At 34.1% G+C, this 23,952-nt stretch overlaps 1 protein-coding gene across 16 annotated transcripts in view; it reads left to right on the forward strand.

Annotated features, from left to right (window-relative positions):
* The window catches only part of FAM135A (family with sequence similarity 135 member A), a 461,750-nt gene that overhangs the window by 423,941 nt on the left and 13,857 nt on the right, over positions 1-23,952 (forward strand). For 7 of the 16 annotated variants that reach the window (XM_074333158.1, XM_019749326.2, XM_019749327.2 and 4 more), the window contains 7 exons: positions 12,353-12,426; positions 13,829-13,983; positions 14,203-16,558; positions 18,042-18,202; positions 20,100-20,191; positions 20,702-20,799; positions 22,672-22,823. In XM_074333158.1, coding sequence (XP_074189259.1) covers positions 12,353-12,426; positions 13,829-13,983; positions 14,203-16,558; positions 18,042-18,202; positions 20,100-20,191; positions 20,702-20,799; positions 22,672-22,823 — 3,088 coding nt within the window. The remainder of the gene's footprint in view (positions 1-12,352; positions 12,427-13,828; positions 13,984-14,202; positions 16,559-18,041; positions 18,203-20,099; positions 20,192-20,701; positions 20,800-22,671; positions 22,824-23,952) is intronic. The other 9 variants (XM_019749331.2, XM_019749332.2, XM_074333161.1 and 6 more) reach the window with 4 other exon arrangements.

A 23,952-nucleotide genomic window follows, 5' to 3' on the forward strand; every position in this document is an offset into this window, starting at 1 on the left:
ATGTCTTTATGATGTCTTATGATTAACTAAAGGTTTTAATTTTAGTGTAGATGGAACAGAAGAGAAAGGCCAGATACAGACATGTTCATACTTGGACGTAATACAGAGGATGCCAAAAAAAATGTATACACATTTTAAGAAAGGAAAAAACTGTATTAATTATAATACTCAATATATACCCATAACAAAAGATGAATACAAGTCACGTTTGACTTCTGCAATTACAACAGGTGCTCACAGTGGTTAACATCAGCGTCCTGACACTTCTGATTATGACGAACTACTGCTTGAGTATAGATAACATCTCTTAAAATGTGTATACATTTTTTTGGCACCTCTCCACCCCGGCATATGTAGATCGACAAGGAAAAGATGAGATTTTCAATAAATGATGCTGGGACAATTGGGTATCCAGGTGGAAAAAATATGTGATGTAAAATATAATTCCACGTACATTAAAGACAAATGTGAAAGACAAAATCTTAAAGCTTCTAAAATATTGTAGACAATTTACAGAAGAGTACACAATACTCCCATGTACTCTTCATCGGAATCACAAGTTACCATTATGGCACATTTGCCTTATCATTCCTTCTTTTCTTGGATAGATACATATTATATACATACATACTGTTTTTTTTTTTCCTGGACCGTTTCATAGTATAGTTATAGACATCATGTTCATTTATACCTAAATACTTCAGGGTATGTTGACTAAGAACAAAGATAGTCTCTTACTTAACCACAGTGCAGCGATCAACTTTAGGAAATTTTATATTGATACAGTACTACTATCTCATATACAATCCATTTTTAAATTTTATCAATTGTCTTAATAATGTCCTGTTTGATAACCTTTTCCAGGATTAAATTCAGGATCACACATTGCATTCAGTTGTCATATTCCTTTAAACTCTTTTTAGACACATTTAATATGGAATGGTTTCTTACATTTTCTTTGTCTTTCATGACTTTAACTTTTTTGAAGAGTTTTGGCCAGTAGTAGCGTAGACCATTCAACTTGAGTTTGTATCATGTTTCCTTGTGGTTAGATTCAGGTGATACAATATTAGTGAGAAATCTATATTTAATTTCTTTTTCAATCAGTTTTGGTAAGTTATATTTTTCTAGAAGTTTGTTCTGTCTAACTTTATTAATTTATTGGCAACAAATAATTCATAATATCTTTGAATTATCTTTTTAACATCTGTAGTATCAGTAGGATTTTCCTGTGTTTCATTCTTGATATTAGTTATTTGTGCCTTCACTCTTTTTTTCTTGATCAATCCCACCAGAACTTTGTCATTTTTTAATTTTTGTTTTCAAAGAACCAACTTTTGATGTTAATTCTCTCTTGTATGTTTTGTTTTCTGTTTCATTAGGATTGTTTTTGACTTTAGTATTTATTACTTTCTATAGTTTATTTTGTTGTCTTTATTAACTTCTATAAGTAAATGTTGAGCTTATTAACGTTAGCATTTCTTATTGTACATGCATTTAAATTGATGTTTACCAGTACTACTTCAGCTGCATTTCACAAATTTTGATGTAATGTATTTTTATATTTTTCAGTCCTCAGTATTTTCTAATTCTTGTGAGCAATTTATTCTTTGATTCAAGGTTATTTAGAAAAGTTTCTTTTTTCCCTTTAGCATATATAATGGTTTCCTAAAGTCACAAATCTATCTATTCCTTTATTTTATGTATATAAACAGAAACAATATACTAGTCAATGAGAGGATACCATAGAAACTACTTTATACACACATGACTGCAAAATGGGGAAAATTGCAACCTACAATAACAATTTGTTTGGGAACCTAACATCTATTGCATAAAAATTTTTGACTCATGTAACATATATAAACAAAACTATGAAGTATACATTGGGTATGTTGTCTCAAATTTAGCTATTTTCCCTTGCTCGTATGTCCAACAAATTGGGTGCTTACCCATATTCAATCTTCTTCTGAAGTAAAGGACCAGAGACAGTTCTTTTCCATAAGTTACTATGTTTTGCATCAAGTGACCCTGCAATCCTGAATTAGAGGTTGGCGCTTAGCCCAAAGACAGTCATCCATTGCATGGACATGAGGAAGACTAGTAATTTTTGAGGTGGCCTGTTGCATAAACAGCCAATCTGGGGCATTTTCTATTAGAAGAAGGACTGTCTAACATGTTCAGATCATTTCTCTTGAGTAATTTAAACATGGAACACAGAAGAGATACTGTTAGGTAAGCAGTGACAGAGATCAAGAGAGAAAATACCATAGGCAAAAGCCATGAGACAGTAGAAGCCATGAGTTAACACGTTGCATACGGATCATGAGAATCTTCACGAGAGATTTAAACCCCGCCGTATGCAACGTGTTAACCAATTATCGTTTGTAGGGATGAAAGTAAAAAGGGTTAAAAGCAAAGCAGAGAGAGTCAGAGATAGAGAGGAACATGAGAATGGAAAAATGACCAGAATAGGAGACAGCAAATGCTTCTTTCTGAAACAATAGCTACTAGAGTGATATTAGGACATTAGTCTATCTGTTACATCCTAATGGCAATAACAGCGTACCAATTTATAAGAACTGGCTGTTTGGATTCAGAGTCAGTTCCCTGGATGTCTTTATTTTGCTAAGTATCCTTATAAAAATCCCATACAGCCTGAGGTAACCTGCGCATACCTCTATCTCTTGCTAACTAAAAACCTTTCATATCCAGGAGTATGTTTATTTATTTTCAAATACATTAATTTTCTAGTTGTCTTTTGGTATTGATATCTAGCTTATCTTCACTGTGATTAGGACACACTCTGTGATTTCAGTACTTTAATGTTCTTTGAGACTTGCTTTACTTATAGTAGGAATGCATATGCTTCTGCATATAGTAGGAATGCATATTCTGGGTTAAGTGTCCTGAATATGTCTGCTAGGTTAAGTTTATAAATCATTTTGTTCAAATTTTTCAAATTTTTAATGATTTTATGGCTGCTAGTGCTATCAACTACCAAAAAAAATGTGTTAAAATCTTCCACTATGATTATGAATTTGTCCTTATTTGCTGTTACTGGCTAGTAAGTGGCAGAGACAGGGTTCAAACCCAGGCAGTATGGCTCAATAGTTGGTGTTCTTCACCACTTGGTATTTTACTTTTCAAAATAGAGATAGCAAGGATCAGAGGCAACTTTATAGCATAATATTTTATGGAGCTGGTGTCCTGGGTGGAATAGGAACAAGAAGGTACATTCAATAGTCAGAAAAGCAGCTGGTGAACAGAATTTTGAAAAAAGGAGCAAAGAAAGGAGGGCAAGACAAACATTAGGTTTATGGAAAACTAAAATGCCAAAAATAAAAGGTTTTAGCTAGAGCTTCCCTTTTCTCACCCATTCCAGATAAGACAGGGCCTATTTAACTCTTAAAGGAATCAAGGAGGGGTAATTAGGAAACAACGAGAAAGTGCCCTAATGTTTCTTAACTAGGGATAATAAACCTGCCCTGCCCTGCTGTGTATCATAAAAACTGTAGAAACGGTGGCATATTATGTCCTTTGGTTCCCATTTATGTAATTCAACAGGAACTTTGCTCATAAAGTATATCCGTATTCTGAGAATACATTGCAAAGCCTACAAAAACCAAAGCAGTCTAAGGGTCATTCATTGTACAGAGACAGACGTGGCTATAGTAATGTCAACAGGTTGTCTGCTAATGTATTTAAAGGCAGCACAACTAAACTAAGTCACAGAAGTGGATCTATGGTATGGAATCTCTCTTTGTTGAGGTAAAAGCAAATATTAAAGCAAAGAGTTAGGCTAAAAAGAGGAAATGTCAATCTATGCTTGAAAAGAACAATTTAATGAGTTAGTTCAGTTATAGGTTCAACCATATTATTTGGTATCAAGATTCAGAAAGGGCAGATTATCAGATTCTTGAAAAATTAAGTCATCCAAAATTGTTGAGTTCTATAGTCACGTGCAGTGCACAATCACATTAGAGCATAGAGACTATTGTATGTAAATGATTCACAGTGCCCCACACTAATTAAAGAGATAAAAGAAAGAATAATGTCAGCATCATGGTGACATAAGATGTTCCTGGTTTTTGTCCCACCCACAACAAAAGTTCAGCATACATCCATAAACAAAAGTGACTTCGTGGGAGCTGTGGGATCCAGCACCATACATCAGGGGACCCGGGAGGAATCTCACCACCTGTGCATCAGGTAGTAGGCACACAGACCTCAGTCCTGACTGTGGATCCTACAGTGACCTATTAACCAGCTCCAGCAACTTTTCGTGACCCTCTGGGAGCCCTGGAGAGCACTGACTAAGACCATCATCTATGCTCGAGAGAGCCTTTATGGAAGTTCAGGTTTCCAGAGGAGAAGTTCCAGCACTCCACTGGAACACAAAAAATACAAATTTGGACACATTGGAGGTCCAGCAAGAGAAACAGCTTGTCTTAACTCACACCGCCCCTCACCCAAGGTGGCACCTCTTAGGTCCAGGAGAGCCCTTCTTTGCCTGTGATTTCTCCTACAGGGGAAAAGAAGAGCAGATGAGTGAGCACCCAGCTTCCACAGCTGTGCAGGACACTGCCAGAGAGAGTCATGTCTCTCTCTGACCCCATACAGAGTACTAAATTGGAAGCTCCATGACTAGGGATGGGAAGAGATAGGAGAGCAGCAGATGGGACTCTCAAAGGTATTAAGGAATGTGGATCCTACTAACTACATCACAGAGGTCATCAAGACATCTGCCTGTGAGCTGTTGGGAAAGCCTCACCTGCAGATACCCCCAACTGGCCATGAGTACCTCCATCATCCCACATGCATCCCCCACACAGCAGGTGGCTCCCTATCTGCACTACCAAAGGCAGCGGTACAGCAGTGAAAGCAAGCTTTGGCAAACCTGTATCTGCAAGTTAGGGATAGACCACAAAATTGAGCTGTATCACCACCTTTGGGAAACTAAAGATAGGCTGTCAGCACTTGGCCTAGTGCATTACAGGTTGGAGAGAAGCTTAAGAATTCTGCCATAAGAGGAAGCAAAAAGTGTAGATCAGGTGTGTCTATAGAAGGTCTAAGAAAGCTGCAGAATCTCTGGTAGGGCTGAAGAAAGGTATTTCTGCCCCAAAGAGAGTTAGTAAATACTGAAGGAGGTGACTCCATCTTCAAATGTGAAGATAGCAACACAGAACTCAAAGTATCATAAAAAGTCAAGGAAACAACATCACCAAAGGATCACAATAATCTGATCCAAAGATGTAGAGGTCTATGATTTGCCCCATAAACAGCTGAGAATATCTGTTGTAGGGAAACTCAGTGTTTTCTTGTAAGAAAACACAGGAAAGATGATGCAATAAAATCAGGAAAGCAATACACAAACAAAATGAGAAGTTTAATAGATGTAGAGATAGAAATTATAAAAAGAACCAAACAGAAATTCTGGAGCTGAAGAATTCAGTGAATGAAATGATAAATAGTCAGAGAGTATTCACAGTAGAATGGACCAAACAGAAAAAGAATCTGTGTGATAAAAGAGAGGAACTTGGAAATTATCCAGTCAGAGGAAAACAAAGTAAACAGAATGAAAAAGAGTGAAGAAAACCTTCCTGATCTATAGGATACCATCAAAAGAAACAATTTGCAAACCTGGAGTTCCAGAAGGAGAAGAGAGGAAGAAGGGGGCAAAAAGCTTATTTAAAGTAATAATTACTGAGCACTTACCAACTATGGGAAGTGACCGGGGTATCCAAGTACATAAAGCTCATAGGTCCCCAAACCAACTAAACTTAAAGAAGTCCTCTCCAAGTCACATTATAATAAAACTATCAAAAATCAAACACAAGGAGAGAATCTTAAAATCAGCAAGAATAAAGAAGATTGTAACCTACAAGGGAACCCCCATAAGGCTATATCAGTGGATTTATTAGCAGAAACCTTACAGACTAGAAGAGAGAGTGGGATAATATATTCAAAGTGCTGAAAGTAAAAAACCGCCAACCAAGAATATTCTATCTAGCAGTCAATACACTTTCTCAGATGAATAAAATTCTTGAGGTAATTCATCACCCTAGACCTTCATTACAAGAAATGCAGAAAACAATTCTCAAGCTGAAATAAAACAATACTAATTATAACGTGAAAATAACAATGCACCAGTAAAAGTAAGTATATAAATTCAGAATACTTGAATACAGTAATATGGTGGTGTGTTGACTATTTAAATCTAGTATAAATGTTAAAGGACAAGAGTATTAAAAATAACTATAGCTACAATAATTTGTTAGTGGATACACAATATGTAAAGAGGTAAATTGTGACATCAAAAAAGAAGAAAATCAAAACTTATCACCATAGAAAATCATCAGTTCACGAAGGAAGGCAGCAAGATAGGAAAAAAGGAATGAGGGAACTATAAAACATCCAAAAAACAATAACATGGTATTAGTAATTCCTTACATATCAGTAATCACTCTAAATGTAAATGGATTGACTGCTCCAATCAAAAGTCATAGAGTGGCTGGATGGTTAAAGGAAAAAGAACCAACCATATGCTCCCCACAAGAGATTCACTTTAGCTTTAAGGACACACACAGGCTCAAAGTGAAGTGGTGGAAAAAGATACTCCATGCATGTGGAATCCAACAGAGAACAAGGATAGCTATACTTGTATCACAAAAAACTAGACAAGTCAAAATAGTAACAAGAGACAAAGGTCATTAAAGTAAAGACAAAAGGGATCAAAAGGGATCATAAGGTAAAGACAAAAGGGAGCTATTCATCAAGAAGATCTAACAATGTAAGTATACATGTGCTGAACATCAGAGCACCTACATATATTAAGCAAATACAGATCTGAAGGGAAATAGAAAGCAATACAATAATGAAAGGGTCTTAATACTACACTTTCAACAATGGATAGATCATCTGGCCACAAAAATCAACAAGGAAACATTGGATTGAACCATACTTTACATCAAATAGACCTAACAAACATAAGAACATTCTATCCAACAGCAGCAGAATACCGTGTTTCCCCCAAAATAAGACCTAACCGAAAAATAAGCCCTAGCATGATTTTTCAGGATGACGTCCCTTGAACATAAGCCCTAATGCGTCTTTTGGAGCAGAAATTAATATAAGACCTGGTCTTATTTTTGGGGAAACACGGTACATATTTTTCTCAGGCACACACAGAACTTTCTCCAGGATAGATCAATTGATAAGTCAAAGTTCAAGTCTATGCGAATTTAAGAAAATTGAAATCATACTGAGTGTCTTTCCCATCACTATGGTATGAAAGTAGAAATCAATTAACAGGAGGAAATCTGGAAAATTCACAAATATGAGGTCTGACAATTAAGTTTGTGAACTTGTTGCAACAATGTTGCTAACCTGTTTTGATATCAGAGGGATTATTCATTATGAATTTGTACCATCTGGACAATTAACCAAGTTTACTATTTGGAAGGGCTGAAAAGGCTGCATAAAAAAGTTAGACAACCTGAACTTTTTGGCAACAATTCATGGCTCTTGCATCATGACAATGCACCAGCTCACACGGCACTGTCTGTGAGGGAGGTTTTAGCCAGGAAACAAGTAACTATTGGAACACCCTCCTTACTCACCTGATCTGGCCCCCAATGACTTCTTTCTTTACCTGAAGGTAAAGGAAATATTGAAGACATTTTGATGACATTCAGGACATCAAGGGTAGTATGACGACCACTCTGATGGCTATTCCAGAAAAAGAGTTCCAAAATTGCTTTGAAGGGTGGACTAGGCTCTGGCGTTGGTGCATAGCTTCCCCTGGGGAGTACTTCGAAGGTGACCATAGTGATATTCAGCAATGAGGTATGTAGCACTTTTTCTAGGATGAGTTCGCCTAACTTAATTGTCAGACCTCATAGACAAGAAAAAGAAAAGGCATCCAAAACAGAAAAGAAGAAGTAAAATTATCTTCTGGTCAAAGATGATACATGTATGAGCTTTTCTAAAGACTCAACCAAAAACTGTTGGAATTAATCAGTAAATTCAGTAAAGTTGTAGGACATTCAGTAAAGTTGTAGACTACAAAATCAACATCCAAAAATAGTTGTATTTTATATACTAACAATGAAATAACGGAAAAACAAACAAAACAATATTCACAATAGCATCAAAAACAATAAAACACTTAGGAATAAATTTATCCAAGGAGCTGGAGACTCTGTACGCTGAAAGCTACAAGACTTTGATGAAAGAACTCATCAGAAGAATTAATATTAATATGTCCATACTACCTGAGCTATTATAGATTCAATGCAATCCCTATAAAAATTCCAATCACGTTTTTCACAGAAATAGAAAAAAATAATCCTAAAATTTGTACAGAACCATAAAAGAGCCCAAAGAGCCAAAGCCATCCTGAGAAATGTGCAAAGCTGGAAGCATCGACATGTCCTGATTTCAAACTATACTACAAACCTACAGTAATCAAAACAGTGTCGTACTGGCATAAAAATCAACAAGTAAATCAATGTAATCAAATTGAGAGCCAGAAATAAACCCTCAATGTCTGACAATTAAGTTCACAAACTCATCCTAGAAAAAGTGCTACATACCTCACTGCTGAATATCACTGTGGTCACCTTCGAAGTACTCCCCTGGGGAGCTATGCATTGACGCCAGCACCTAGTCCACCCTTCAAAGCAATTTTGACTTGGTTAACTGTCCAGTTGGTACAAATTTATAATGAACAATCCCGCTGATATCAAAAAAGATTTGTAACATTGTTGCAACAAGTTTGAGAACTTAATTGTCAGACCTTGTACTTAGGAGTGGAATCGCTGAGTTGTATGGTAACTCTATGTTTAACTTTTTTAGAAACCTCCAAATTATTTTCCACAACAATTGCACCATTTTACATTCCCACCGGTAATATACGAGTGTTCCAGTACCTCCACATATTCACAAACACTTGTTACTTTATGGTTTTTCGTTTTTGTTATTTTTATTATGGCCACCTAGTAGGTTGCAAAATGGTGTTTCATTGCATTGTGGTTTTGATTTGCATTTCATTAATGACTAATGATACTGAGCAGCTTTTTGTGTGTTTGTTGGCCATTTGTGTATCTTCTTTGAGAAATGCATATTCAAGGAAATATTGTATTCAAAGTCCTTTGCCCATTTTTTAATTGGGTTGTTTGTCATTTTGTTATTGAGATGTAGAAATTTTTTATATATTCAAAACGACTCTTGTCTGATAGATGATTTTCAAATAGTTTCTTCTATGTTTTGACTTTTTACTCTCTTAATAGTGTTCTTTGAGGCACAGAATATGAGGACAGGAAGAAAAGTCTTAAACTCAAGTTTTCCCAATACAAGGGTCTTATAAATTAAGACCCTTCAGCAGTTATTTTCATGGTAAAATTTTTAAATGATAAAACTTAACCCTTTTTTAAATTGAGAGAAAGTTTCATGTTTATGGCTGCTACTAATACAGTTTTCTTAGAATCATTAATTTATTACACGCAGTGGGAAAAATCCACATGGCAAGTGGGAGAAAAGTTTTTTGTAATCTAAATTTACTTAATGTATATATCCATGTTATAGTAGACTCTTATGTCTGATATTGGTATATATTTGATTTTTTTTTAATTCCTAGTCCTCAGATGCCTAACATAAAACGTTTACATTCAAGACATCTAAATTTTATAAACTCAAATACAAGCTTCTTGAATTATCATTGGTTACTTATTTTGAAAACCAGGCATAAAAAAGAAAACCAGGCATGAAATCTAATATCTGCCTCTTCTGTTTAAGAACTTAACAGGTGACAAAAGTGAAGGGGAATAAATGTTGATGGCTTTAATTAATATTGGCATATATACTCATATAAAGTGAGATGTTTTCCCCTCTTAAAAAAATTATCCTGCAAAAAAGAGAAAATTACTTCTTATTTAAGTTTTCACAAACATTTTCATGTTACTGAGTGCTCTCTGAACTTTATTTTGAACACAAAATAAGGACAAAAACCTATTGTCTTTAAGATAACAGGAAATAAAGTCAAAGATTAGGGTAATATGAAACATGGTGACAAATGAAAGAAACAGTCTCCTTAAGTGACTTTAAAAAGAGCATGCCAAAACAAAATGCTCAGGGAATGCAGTCACTAAAGTGTTTATCTCTGAAAAATACTTAGTGAAGGCATATTAGCTTGAAATACCTCAGTCAGTGATAGTGTTTTAGATGCTTTTACAAGTTACTAACAAAATCAATAAAAAAAGGGAGTCAAAGATACGTACTCACATTTAGTCATTATTCCTAGGAATTCAACTTTATACTGGCAAGTGTCAAATGTCAATGTAAACCAACTTTGTAAAGATTCTCTAAAAACCGAAACAAGTTGTTATGCTATGGCGATCACGAATAGACCCTTACCAAACTAATGAAAAACAAAGTTTCGTGTTATACAAATGACTTGGCATAATATCTCCTGTGAAAGCATTATACATGGATTCAAAAATAGCTGTATCTCAAATCACTTGACCTAAGTGAGGATGATGTTTGTAGTTGAATTCAATCTTCCTGAGAAATAAGATCCGGCAATAAGATCCAAATAACCCCAGAGTTATATGATCTAGGAAACTTAGCAATTCATTTTTGTCCTTGATCAAAGTGAGACAGGCAAATAGACCACTGCCCAGTGTTAGTGAAACACAATAGATGTTACAAACTACACAGCCAAGAGACAGGCAAAAACATGAGAGGAGTAGAGCATGGATGTAATTACGCCAGCCTACTGGGTGTTAGACTATATTGTATTTATCTTCAAGTAATGAAGGTTTGTTTGAACTCCGTCTTTATCACTTACAAGCTATGTTATCTTGGACAGGTAATCAATTTCTTTGTGTCCATTTCCTCACTTATTAAAACTCTACTTCATAGAGTTTTTATATGGTTTACATCAAATAATGGAAATGCAATGCTTAGCATAGAGCCTGATAGGTAAGAAGTTGTTAAGAAATGATAGCTAGGGGGGAATTAGGGATGGTAGGGAGAGAAGGAAAAGCAACTAGCCAGTTTTGCAGGCCCAGCTCCAATTTCAGGAATCCATATGACTTAGGGCTGCATTTCTTCAGACTTCATAGCCCTCAGGTAAAACATCTCTAGTAGATAGATAGGCAGGTATTTTTCCTCACTTTTTCCTTAGTGTTAGAGAGGGAGAAGAGGCAATTGGACAACATCTGAAAGTAATGACACAAGATGCATCCTTCTCAGAGATGCCTTGTACCTTCCTCTCCCCACCTCCCTCATTAATTTGTTCCTCTGAAGAGCCTAGCTCATCTGCTTAGGGAAACAAGCTTAATAAGTCAGAAATTCAACTGGCCAGATCTTGATACTGAGTCAAATATATCGCCAATTTATTGTATGTTTAAAACCAAAGAAACTTAAATCATGTTTCTCTTTAGAAAAGAATCTTAGATGTAATATAATTTCAAAATGTAAAATAATGTCTCTCTTTTCTCTGTGCCCTCCAAACAAAACGTCTTATCCATCTCCTTACTGTTGCTTCATTTTGCCCCAATAGCTGATAAAGCCTTTCTTAGCATAATTAGAAATGAAAGGGTAAAAATGTAAATATGATGGAAGAAATATTTAATTAGATTCAACCAGCATTTATCAAGTACTTGTTTCTGGGACATACCGGTAGCAAGATAAATGTTTCGGGGATAACAAAAATCATCAAAATGTGGTTCCTACTCTAAAGAACAATACACATTAGGGGAGAAGACAGTTCACATATACAATTATTTTAGGGGAAAATGTGGTGAATGCTATAATGGCAATTATAATAGCTTATATTTATATACACTTTTCAGATTTAAAACTGCTCAAAATAATCTCATAGTAGAACAGGTATTAAGTAGATTTTGAAAATGAGTCAGCCAAGGCTCAAAGGTGAAATGCCCAAAGTCACAGTGCCAATAAGTCAGTCAATTCAGCTGGCTTATACTTGATGCCTGGCACACAGCATGGGGGAAGTACTAGCTGATTCTGGCATTTATCCCATGTGTTGGGCACTATTCATGGGATTGGGCTGTCATGGTGAATAAGACAAACACGTCCCTGTCTTCAAGAAAGATAAGTGGTGGATCTATGATATAAGCCTAAATTTCTCACTCTACAGTCTATTGTTTCTTTTATTTCATGCAGTACCAAAATATAGTGCCCTGGCAATCTCCCTGAAGAGGGATATTAATTCTCACAGGGGTGGTCGTGCCTAATGGAGGGAGTTATTTTCCCTACCATCCCATGCTTGATTGGTTTTTTCAAATGTGCCACAGTATTCATACCCCCTTTCGGAATTTTGCAGGTACGCAGATTTTCTGAAGCATTCTTTTGTTTTGAACATCCAAGAGATGCTGCCATTGCATACCAGGAACTTCAGTGAGTAGCATGAATCCGAAATTAAAATGATTTTATTTCCTTTTACATAAGATACCTATCTCAGAATTTATCAGTGACAGAATATACAATATTTAAAATGCAGGAAATAGGAGAATTTGATGTTCAGACATCCCATTTAATTCAATTGGGTTTAATCTTGCGAATTACTTCATGAAAGACCCATACCTTATGTAAAGCATATTGCACTGTTACCCACTCCCTCCCTGTCTCGTCTGCTGTGAGCTTGGTAGTCCCATACAGCTCTGGCTCCCCTTCTATTTGGCCACCTTGTTGTATCTTTATTTTCACAGGTCAGAATCTCTTACATTCATTGTTACATATTACAGATTTTCATAAGTAGTCTGACTGGCATTGCCTTCTGTTATACAAATGACTTACAGTTAAAATAGCCAGAATAGATGCCTTCCATTTTTCACTACTGAGTACATTCAGATCAGTTTTCTTTGACTTTATAGAATAATTTGAGGGCATTGTACTGAGCAAAAGAAGTCAGACATAAAGGAGTCTATACTGTATGATTCTGTTTACATGAAGTTCTGGAACAGGCAAAACTAAGGTGAACAAAGTCGGAACAGTGGTTGTCTTGTGACTTGGGCTGGGAGTTTGTCTGGAAAGACATGAGAGTACTCTCCTTATAGATGGAAATATTCGGTGTTATGTATCCATTTGTCAGAATTGTACAGCTAAGATTTGTGTATTTCAGTAACTGTGAATTTACCTAAAAAATAAACTATAAATAATAATGAGTGTGGGGGTAGGTAGTGAGTGAGGGTATAGATAAAACAAGAAGGGCAAAATGTTAGTTGTTGAAGCTGAGTGATGGGGTTGATTATACTATTCTGTTTACTTTTATTTGTTTGAAATTTTCCATGAGAAAATGTTCTTTAAAACAAACTCTTTTGTACTAGAAAGTTATACACTTTGTTTTAAATACCCGTTAATTGTATTCATCAAAATGTTTTAAGTAGAGCAATAGCCATGGAACACATTTTTTTTTTTTCCAACACTATCATCAAATCATTAGTAGGCATTTGAGCTTTTGGTATTTCTCTTATATGCTATTCTCAGCAAATTAGGAAGTTCAGACATTAAACATAGATAACTCACTTTGAAGTAACATTTAAAAGTATAGGAGAATATAATAGAAATTAAACAATTTATCAACAAACCATAATTTTATAAGCCAATAATTTATTGTCAACAAACCACAATTTTCACTTTACCAGTTTTTATTTCTGACCAAAGAACTCTTTCATAAGGAGGTTACATTTTGAGGAAGGGGTACAGGAATGAGGAGGGGAACGGGAATGGGTAGAGTCTATAAGGTGGAATTGGGTGTAATTTTTAAAAATTACAGTCTGACTTAAGAAATATTTTTCAGTGCTCAGAGTCATCTACAGATGTGCACCGCTATCAAAAATACTTCCTTCTGCAGTTCTCTTCCACCCCTACCTATTGAATGTAGTGAATTAGATGGAGATCTCAATTCATTACCTATAATCTTTGAAGATAGGTATTTAGATTCAGTTATTGAAGGTAAGTATAATCTAACTAAAATATGTAAGCTGTGTGTGTAATTTTCAGTATATTCTTCCTAATATATATAAAACCATTCCCTAATGTGGGGACATTTTTCCCCTCCAGTTTTATTTATTTTTGAGGATATTAGAAAGTTATAGTCAGAAAAAGTAGACTTAATCATGTGAGTTCTCCCACCTTGTTTTAAACCTGAATTTTTTTTTCTTTGGATAAAAGACTTAGATGCACCCTGGATGGGAATTCAGAATCTTCAAAGATCAGAGTCCAGTAGAATGGATAAATATGAGACTGAAGAAAGCTCTGTAGCTGGACTTTCTAGCCCAGAGGTGAAAGTCAGACCTGCTGGTGCCTCCAGTTTTTGGTATACAGAAGGTGAAAAGCAGCTCACAAAATCTCTAAAAGGAAAGAATGAAGAATCAAATAAATCCAAGGTTAAGGTCACTAAACTCATGAAAACAATGAAACCTGAAAATACAAAAAAATTAATAAAACAGAACTCTAAAGATTCTGTGGTTTTGGTAGGCTACAAATGTTTGAAAAGTGCAGCAGCAAATGATCTCTTTAAAAGCTTTGAAGGCAATCCTTCACATAGTCAGAAGGATCCCACAGTGTGTGGATATAATTGTGACCTAAAGACCTACGTCAGACAGACAAGTCAAAAGGAAGCTAGCTATTTGCCAACTAATACAGAGAGAACCGAACAAAAGTCTCCAGATATTGAAAGTATGCAACCAGACCTGTTTGATCCTTTGAACTCTGGCAGCCTAAATCTTTGTGCAAATTTGTCCATTTCAGGTAAACTTGATATCTCCCAGGACGATAGTGAAATTACACAAGTGGAACACAATGTGGCAACCCGAAGTTCATCAGACGATTGCCATGATCATCAAACAAACCCATCTTCAGGCGTTAGAACAATTGAAGTAAAGCCCTGTAATAAAGATCTTTTCAGTGGAGAGAAAATAACTGTTAAAATAGGACCTTGGACAGAGCTTCGACAAGATGAAATATTTGTGGATAGTTTACAACTACCCAACTTTGAGTCCTTAGAATCTAATGGTAAATCTAAATCTATAGAACTAACACTTGAAAAGGAAGCTTTGCAGGACACAAAGTGTCGTTCTGTTGGAGAATCATTAGCTAAGTTAAGAAGTAATCAACCTACTTCTACAAAAGAATACCATGTTGTAGTAAGTGGAGATACAATTAAGTTGCCAGATATTAATGCCACATATGCCTCATCTAGATTTTCAGATTCAGGTGTTGAAAGTGAACCAAGTTCTTTTGCAACACATCCAAACCCTGATGCAGTATATGAAACTGTGCAAGGGCAAGGTCCTTACAATAATGAAAGATTATTTCCTCAGCTTTTGATGAAACCTGATTGTAATACAAAATTTTCATTAGGAAGTCATTGTACTGAGAGTACAAGTGCTTTAAGTGAAATACAGTCATCTTTGACATCCATAAACTCTCTACCTTCTGATGATGAACTGTCACCTGATGAAAATTCTAAGAAATCTGTTACACCTGAATGCCACCCAAGCGATAGCAAAACTATATTAACAACTCTAGAAACAATTGATTTGTCAAAATGTGATGATGCTAAAAAATCAAGTATTGTTTTGCAACAGCAGAGTGTCATATTTTCGGGGCATTTGGACAATGAAACTATAGCAATACATTCCTTAAATTCAAGCACTAAAGACCCTTTACAATTTGTTTTTTCAGATGAAGATACTTCCGGTGATGTGAAAAGTAGTTGCAGCTCCAAATCTAACTTGGACACTATGTGTAAAGACTCCCAGAGTCCTGATAAATCTAATAACGCTATAGGGACAGCAATTGCATTAAATTCAAAACTTGTTTGTTTAGGCATCCCTTGTGTTGTTTCAGGTTCCATTTCTACTAATACAGAAGTTAGTGAAGATAGAACTGTGAAAAGAAAAAATAGTGATGCATTAGATCTCAAGCAAATAAATTCAGAAACCCCTACAGTTAAAAATGAAACTCATCCGGGTATAAGCGACCCTTTTTCAGCCAGTCCTGATATGGTAAAACAAGGGCTTGTGGAAAATTATTTTGGCTCTCAAAGCAGTGTGGATATTTCTGACACATGTGCTATTAGCTACAGCAATTCAGTGAGCCCTCAAAAGGAAGCTTCTGAAAAAGGAAGTAGTAATCTTCAGGAGGAACAGGGTAAAGAGGACGAGGAGGAAGAGCAGGATCAACAAATGGTTCAAAATGGGTATTATGAAGAAACAGATTATGCAGCTTTGGATGGAACAGTAAATGCTCACTGTACAAACAGAGATGCACTAGAAGAAGAAAGACTTATAAAAGCAGAACAAATAAACAGTGAATTTCTGAGGGATGGTATAAATATGCCTACTGTCTGTACTTCGGGTTGTTTGTCTTTCCCATCTGCACCACGAGAGTCTCCTTGTAGTGTTAATAAGTATTCTTCTAAAAGTAAATTTGATGCCATTACAAAGCAGCCAAGCAGCACTTCTTACAACTTCACTTCATCAGTTTCCTGGTATGAAAATTCACCAAAACCTCAAATACAAGCGTAAGTAATGGAGCATGAGAGCATGTGCTCCTGAATATACGTAAAGATATTTATTTATTTATTTCTCTGATAACATATATATTTCATCTTCTCTGGCTTGTGTAATACAAAAAAGTGATTCTTTGAGTAACTGTCTAAAATGGAGAAATGAACTCATTTTACAATTTGACAGACCTGTAGTTTCCTGTGTGATTGTTTTTTTCTATAAGCTAAACATTCCTGATATAAATTTTCCATTGGTAGTTTTGTTAGAAATATGGAATAATTGAGGTTAAAACCCTTTTTTCATCAGTGCCTTATTTCTCCCCCGTTAACTAACTCCCAGACAAAAGTTAGGTTTTACAAGTACATCTGTTTAATAAGGACACTATTAGATGATGACTAAGAGGCTAGCAGTAACTTCCTAAACCTACCAGACTCAGGTAGCCTCAGCTAAATCAGTGATTTCCAGAATTGAGATTTCATGGACCAGCAAAAAATCCAGAAAAATTTGATGACATAGTTTTACTAGCCTGCTACTGGTATCAAAATATTCTACTACCTTACCCCAGATGGAGTTATAATCCCTAGAGTGAAAGGTCTGGTCATGTCAACAATAGATTTTAAAGTTCCCAAATTGTTCTGATTCGTACACATAATTACGATCCATGGTGCCTAAAGCTAGTGAAACCAGTGAGGTGATAACAGCCCATTAAAGAATTACCTCCTCTGTGTACCTCAGCTATTCCTGAATCATTAATGAAAACAATGGTCTATGTGTTTCACCCAGTGCGTCCTACTCGGTTTAGTGTAGCTTCTTTTAGTTTTACTTTTATGCATCCAAATGATACAATATTACCAAAGTTAAAATTTTTGATGTTTGCAATCCCCGAGTTGATTAATCCCTCATTCCAAATGAGTGTCTGCCACCAATTATATTTAGTCACATCCCCTACTTAGTTCTGCTTCTTGTTGCTATTTTTAGACTACCAATACAAAAAAAAATACAAATAATGTAATCTACTGAATACTATATAACTACCATTCTCACTGTTACACTTTGTAAAATAGCTCCTTCCCTTCTGTTTGTGTAAGATTAAAAAGGAGCAGAAAGGACAAGATTTGATTACAGGATAAACATCAGTCATCTTTCCAGTGCTTCTCCCGGCTTTTCTATGCATACAATATAAAACTTTGTATGAAGCATAACTCCACCCCAAATATTTTCTTAGTTGATTTCAGATTTAAAAGAATATGTTTAAAGTGATTTCAGGTTTAAAATATTCATTGTATTTTATCAGAATATGTATTAAAATTGTAAAGAAAATTACTCTGTTATTTCTAAATCGTTTAGGTGATCCCACATATTTTGATTAGTTTAAAATCACATATTGCTGGGTTTTCTTTTCAATGAAAGTCCATAAATTCAGCAGATTGTCTTTTTGGTTCTACAAACTGAGTATAATACTTTGTAAAGAGTATCTTTTATAATATTTTGCTTCAGCTTCCTTCAGGCAAGAGAAGAACTGAAGCAACTGAAACTCCCCGGGTTCATGTACAGTGATGTGCCCCTGCTGGCATCCTCAGTGCCGTACTTCAGCATGGAAGATGAGGACGGCTCTGGAGAGGGTGTTCATCTCATCGTCTGTGTGCATGGTTTAGATGGTATGAAACAGCTGTGACCCAAAGCAACTCAATGGTGTTCTTTTCCTCATAGATCTCATTTAGTTTTATTTCACCTTTAAACTGAAAAGAAGATTTTTTAAATTGCTTAAACAAATTGAATTTTAAATATATTTTAAAACAGCAATATGCTTAATTTTGCTAAGCATCTTATTAGATTTTCTTTTAAGTAAATTTTCCATGGAATTGACATCCATGTGCCAGCAGTTTATTTAACTTTGGATTTTTCTGTCTTCTCTCTGTGTTTTTTTCCAGCTGTCACCTCATAGCAATCATTTTGTCTCCCTTTGATAGTCTTCCTACTTTTCCTTTTAGCTTGAGGCTTTAAACCTGACGGACTAGAAAAATCAACACCTGAAAATTAAAGATTCACTAATTAATTAGAGTATACTTTAAATTCTAAATACCTGGTTTTAGTGCTATGGTTTTTTGTTATAGATGGCAGCTATTTGGGTTACTCAGCAGACTTTTTTTCTTGATTAGGAGTTATATTAAAAGATACCAAATATGTCTAGACTAGTGGGGTGTTACTGTATTATGATGTTATTCTGTAAGAACAAATTGACAAAAGGTTTTATGGATTGTAAAAATACTAAATACAGTTCTGAGCTAGTAAATGCTCATGAAATTGAGATTTTTGTTTAAAAGAAAAAAACAGCTGACTCTCAAGAAATGAAATACCTCCAATACTAACCTCTTCCACCCCAATAATAATATTTTCAAATAATTATCCTTCAGAGAATCTCTGGCACATTCATCTTTGAAATTTTCTAGAAACACATTATCCCTATGTTATATAAATTGTTGCAAAATAATAGAAAAAAAAGACTGTGTACAGCCCATTTTATTCCTTGAAGTTAACCTAACCTTCTTACCAAGTAGGAAAAACATATCACACCCATACCCCCAAAAACAGTAGATCAGTTTAACATAAATACACTTAATAAAACTAACAGTATTGCAGAAATTTAATTAATTAATTTGTAAAATGTCCGAAGAACCCTCTAGCAAATAAGATTTAATTCCCAGAATGCAAACATAAGTAAATATAAAGAAATTTATTAATAAACTATACTACATCAGCAAATCAAGAAAAAAACTATTGAAAAAAATGCAGTATTCATTCCCAGTTATGACAACTAAGCACTAAACTAGAAGCCTTCATTAGCACTAGCCATAGTGCATTAATATGATTAAGCATATGTATTCCCAGCCAGTGGAAAACATATGCTTAGTGGTGAAACACTACAGGTGTCCCTTTTAAAATCAGGAATAAAACAGTTATCTGTCAGTGCATGAAATATGTAAAAGATATAAATATTGGAAGGGTAAAGTAAAAATTCAGCAATGGATGATGACATGTTTATATTCGTAAGTAAACCAAAGGGATTATAAATATTTTATATTTCTAGATATCTTCTAAATTAGTAAACTATCCTAGTTTATTTAAATGGATTTTTATTTCCATACATATATACCAGTACCACCAAAGGAAAGTGATCAGATTAAATCTAAATCTAAAATGCATCTAGAGTAGTGATGGTAGGCAGTACTTTAGTCAGTCATTCACAACTACATAGGAAGCACATACCTGAGTGAGTGCTACCAGTGAAACAAGTGCACCATTAGAGGGGAACGTGAAAGCATCGGTGTGACCAAAACCTCCTAAGGAACAAAATTGTTGAACGACATTGTCTGGCTCATAGAAATAGCTTTGCAACAAAAATTGAGAACTCATTTCAGACTGGATTGTCTATTCAAAATTGGCACATGCCATTAACTTGTCTTTGAGAACTGTAAAAATATATGATGATGCACTTTATACCTTTTACTTTATCTCATCCTTTAGACATAATTTTTCATTTTCTTCATTTTCTAGGTAACAGTGCAGATTTGCGATTAGTAAAAACTTATATTGAACTTGGACTACCCGGGGGAAGAATTGATTTTCTTATGTCTGAGAGAAATCAGGTACAACATCTGTGTTTTCAGTGGAAGCAAACATTTTTGTACTAGTTTCTACCTATTACTTGCTTACTACAAAATGTCTGTAGTAGTAGAAATAATTTTTCTGATTTCTATAAAATTTAACGTTAATACATTTCCCAAAGAAATAGAAATGATTTACAGGTCAATTTATGAGCTCTTCACATGAGCAAAATTTCTAGAATTTCACATTTCTATGAAAATATTAACTAAACCATTATAAATAACCTTATGTTAAATGTTGGCAGTGAGCTAAACAAACAACTAAGTGAAATGTTATTAAGAACTTTGAACCTTTTTTCCCCTAGAAACTCACTCTTTTTGCTCATTTTAATACAATGACTATTACTTTCACACTAACTTCTCTAAAAAAAAAAAAAAAAGACTGGTCTTAACCGTGTTTCTAATGCCTAAACTAAACATAATATTTATATTCAGTTTTTCATGTGATTATACAAATTCAGTATATAATGTGTCTGTTTTGCTTTTGTTTAGAATGATACTTTTGCTGATTTTGATAGCATGACTGATCGCCTTCTAGATGAGATAATACAGTATATTCAGATATATAGTCTAACACTCTCAAAAATAAGGTAACTTTTATAATATTACACAACTGTTTTTATATCTCTATGAATTACAGAAAAACTAAACAGAATTTATGATAGTTTTGTTGTCCTGTTCTGAAATATAGGAGACCACAGCTGAATTTAACTTAAAGAGAAAAAAAATTAAAAGATTTTGGGAAAGGCCACATATTACATGATTCCATTTATATGAATTGTACAGAATTAGCAAACGTATAAAGAGATGAAGGTTAGTGATTGCTTAGAGCTGGGGGAAATGGAAAATGCAGGTAGTGATAGCTAAAGGGTACAGGATTTCTTTTTGAGGTGGTTGAAAATGTTACAAAATTTCTCGTAGTAGTGGTTGTACAACTCTGATTGCACTAAAAACCAATAAATTGCATACTTTAAATGGACGACTTATATCGTATATGAATTATATATCAAAAGCTGTTAACAGAAAGAAAGGTTATAAGGAAATGGATATACTCATATATTAAAAAAGAGACAATAAAAATATTTTTCACAGTTTCAGGACTATACTTTGTGAGTCAGGTTTCTACAAGCAAGAGATGATGATCAACATAAGCTCATTATTTAATCAGATACTGTGGATAGACGTGGGAAAGAGAAAAGAATTTGTTTCTTCTAATCCATTACGAATTAAATAAAAAGTCAAAACTAATATTCCTGCCTCGAAAAGAATGGAATAAACTGACTACTTTCATATCCCAACTAGGTTAGAGGAAGAAGCTGACTCTATACTGTAGGCTTTTATAGCATTTGTTTCCATTCTAAAGTAGAGTAGGGACTAAGAAAAGAGATAAGCAGATTTGTATTTGAAATCATTTTTTAAAAACAGATTTCTGTTAAAAATCAGAACATGATTTTTAATGCAAGTTTATTGAGGGGAGGAGAGATTATTTTCTTGTTCTAATTAATCTCTCCATTTATAGAATTTAAAATGTGGTTTCTTTACTAAATTTTCTACAGTGATCTTGTATTCCTTTTATTTATTTATGATGAGAAAGTAATATATTATTTCAGTTTTTTCATTCATCCACGAAAAGTATGCCCTCTTTCAGTTGAGACTGGCAGTTAAAATAAACCATTATCCAAAAGCCAGGTCTGACTGATTGAGGACTGTTAGTTACCATCATAACTCTCACCCCACAGCTTTAAGAACTTCAATTTGGGAAGGAAGTTTGTCCTGAGCTTCTTACTAGTTATATGTGTAAGCCAGTGTTGCGTAGCACAATAGCTTTCAAGCTCTCTTCTGTCAGTTAATTGTCCCCAGGGATTCACATACTGTCTATTATAAAATAATACGAAACAAAAGGGCTCTTTTGATTTATTCCTTAATAAAAGTGAAGTGCTTTATAAATATTAGTTATTCTTTTGGTATAACCTTAGACTTATAGTAGGAAAATACATGTTTTACCTGTGCCTTGAAAGTACTTTATCAAAGAACCCTCACATTTTTTAGTGTGTACCAGAGAATAAGAGAAATGGGTATATAATTTCTTATAGTCATCCTTACACGTGCAATTTAATTATTTTGTTTTAAATCATGACTTAAGTAAATAATTGTGTGTACCTAAGGAGGCAAATTTATCATCTAGTCAATGTATTATTACTTTTTAAATGTATTTATTTCTAAGCAGGTACAAGCTATTATGAGTAAAAATTTTCTGATAAGTAATGTCTTGTTTCTATAAGAACAAGCATTACAATTATATAATAGGAATTTTCTACTACATTATCAAACCATAATTTTAAAACATAGTGGAAATTTTAAAATTCTTAATATTTCACATTAATGTATTAGTGATATCAGCTTTGATGTTTGTTTTTAAAACTAATACTATAGGAGAAACATTATTTTTTTTTCTCTTAAAGCTTTATTGGACATTCATTGGGCAATTTAATAATCCGTTCAGTGCTTACCAGGCCAAGGTTTAAATATTACCTCAACAAACTTCATACCTTTCTATCTCTTTCTGGACCTCACCTTGGTACACTCTACAATAGCAGTGCTCTTGTTAACACAGGTAAAACATTTTGTTGTTCAGTATAAAATGGGGAGAAAAATTTAAGTACAAATTTAATATTTTCTGGTGTTTGTTAGAGCCAACTTGTCAAATACTTTGAATTTCATAAAACAAAAGCTGTAGCTATTTTTCTGTTTTGTCATGCACATGAAATAAGCTGATAAGTCATTTCAGAAAATGCATCTTATCATATTGAGATACTTGTCAAAAGGCCTGAGCATTTTTTTCTTTTTTTCATTAAACTGTCTAAATATTTTCAGTAAATGTTCATCTTATAAACAGGTCGTTCCGTTCCATTAGTTGAACAGATAACGAATAAATGTCTATATTTAATATATTATAATGTTGTAACATATTTTATATAAAATGTTAACTCTGATTTTTGTTTGATAACAACAAAGGGATTTTATGAGAAAATAAATTCTAAAATTTTTGAAGAATTTAAATTAAAGTCAAGAGCCCAATTTTGATTAGAATAAATGTTCTCACTAAGAAAGATCTTAATTCTTGACTTGCCTTTTATTTGGTTTGGTTTGTCCTTAGATTTCTAAAATGTTTTTTTATAGTTTAGTCAATTGATTCCCATTGAGAGAATAAATTAGATTTCATTGAGTCTTGAAACTCTTATTTCCATTTTCTCTTCCACTCCTTTTCTTGACAAAAAAAGAAAACCATTTTCCTTTGTATCAAATGGTGGCTTTCAAAATATAGGTGGCTCTAGGTTTTTAGTTTCAAAAAGAGGACATGAGAAAAATGAAATACATAAATAATGAACGATAGAACCCAGTATGAATAAGATGTAGTACTTCGAATTTCTTTCTTCACTAAAGTTTTCCCTAGACAGGCTTATAATGATCAGATTTAATCAATTAAAGGGTTCTTCTTCCTCTTTTCTTCTCCTGTTCCCTCTGTAATATTAGAAGCACCATAAATGGCAATGAATATTCCACAATCTTTAAAACCAGTTCCAGAGTGATTAGGGTTTCATATAAGGGGAAGATGCATTAAATATGGGTAACTGATAATATAAAGAAATACAATTAAATATGAAAGTTAAGTTATATTCAGCTATTACTAGAAAACATTAACCAATTGCTCATTCTAAGCGTTGGTCTTTATACAATTGGTC

The sequence above is a fragment of the Rhinolophus sinicus genome, linkage group LG05 (genome assembly GCF_036562045.2).
Source record: "Rhinolophus sinicus isolate RSC01 linkage group LG05, ASM3656204v1, whole genome shotgun sequence".
NCBI classification, from domain to species: domain Eukaryota; kingdom Metazoa; phylum Chordata; class Mammalia; order Chiroptera; family Rhinolophidae; genus Rhinolophus; species Rhinolophus sinicus.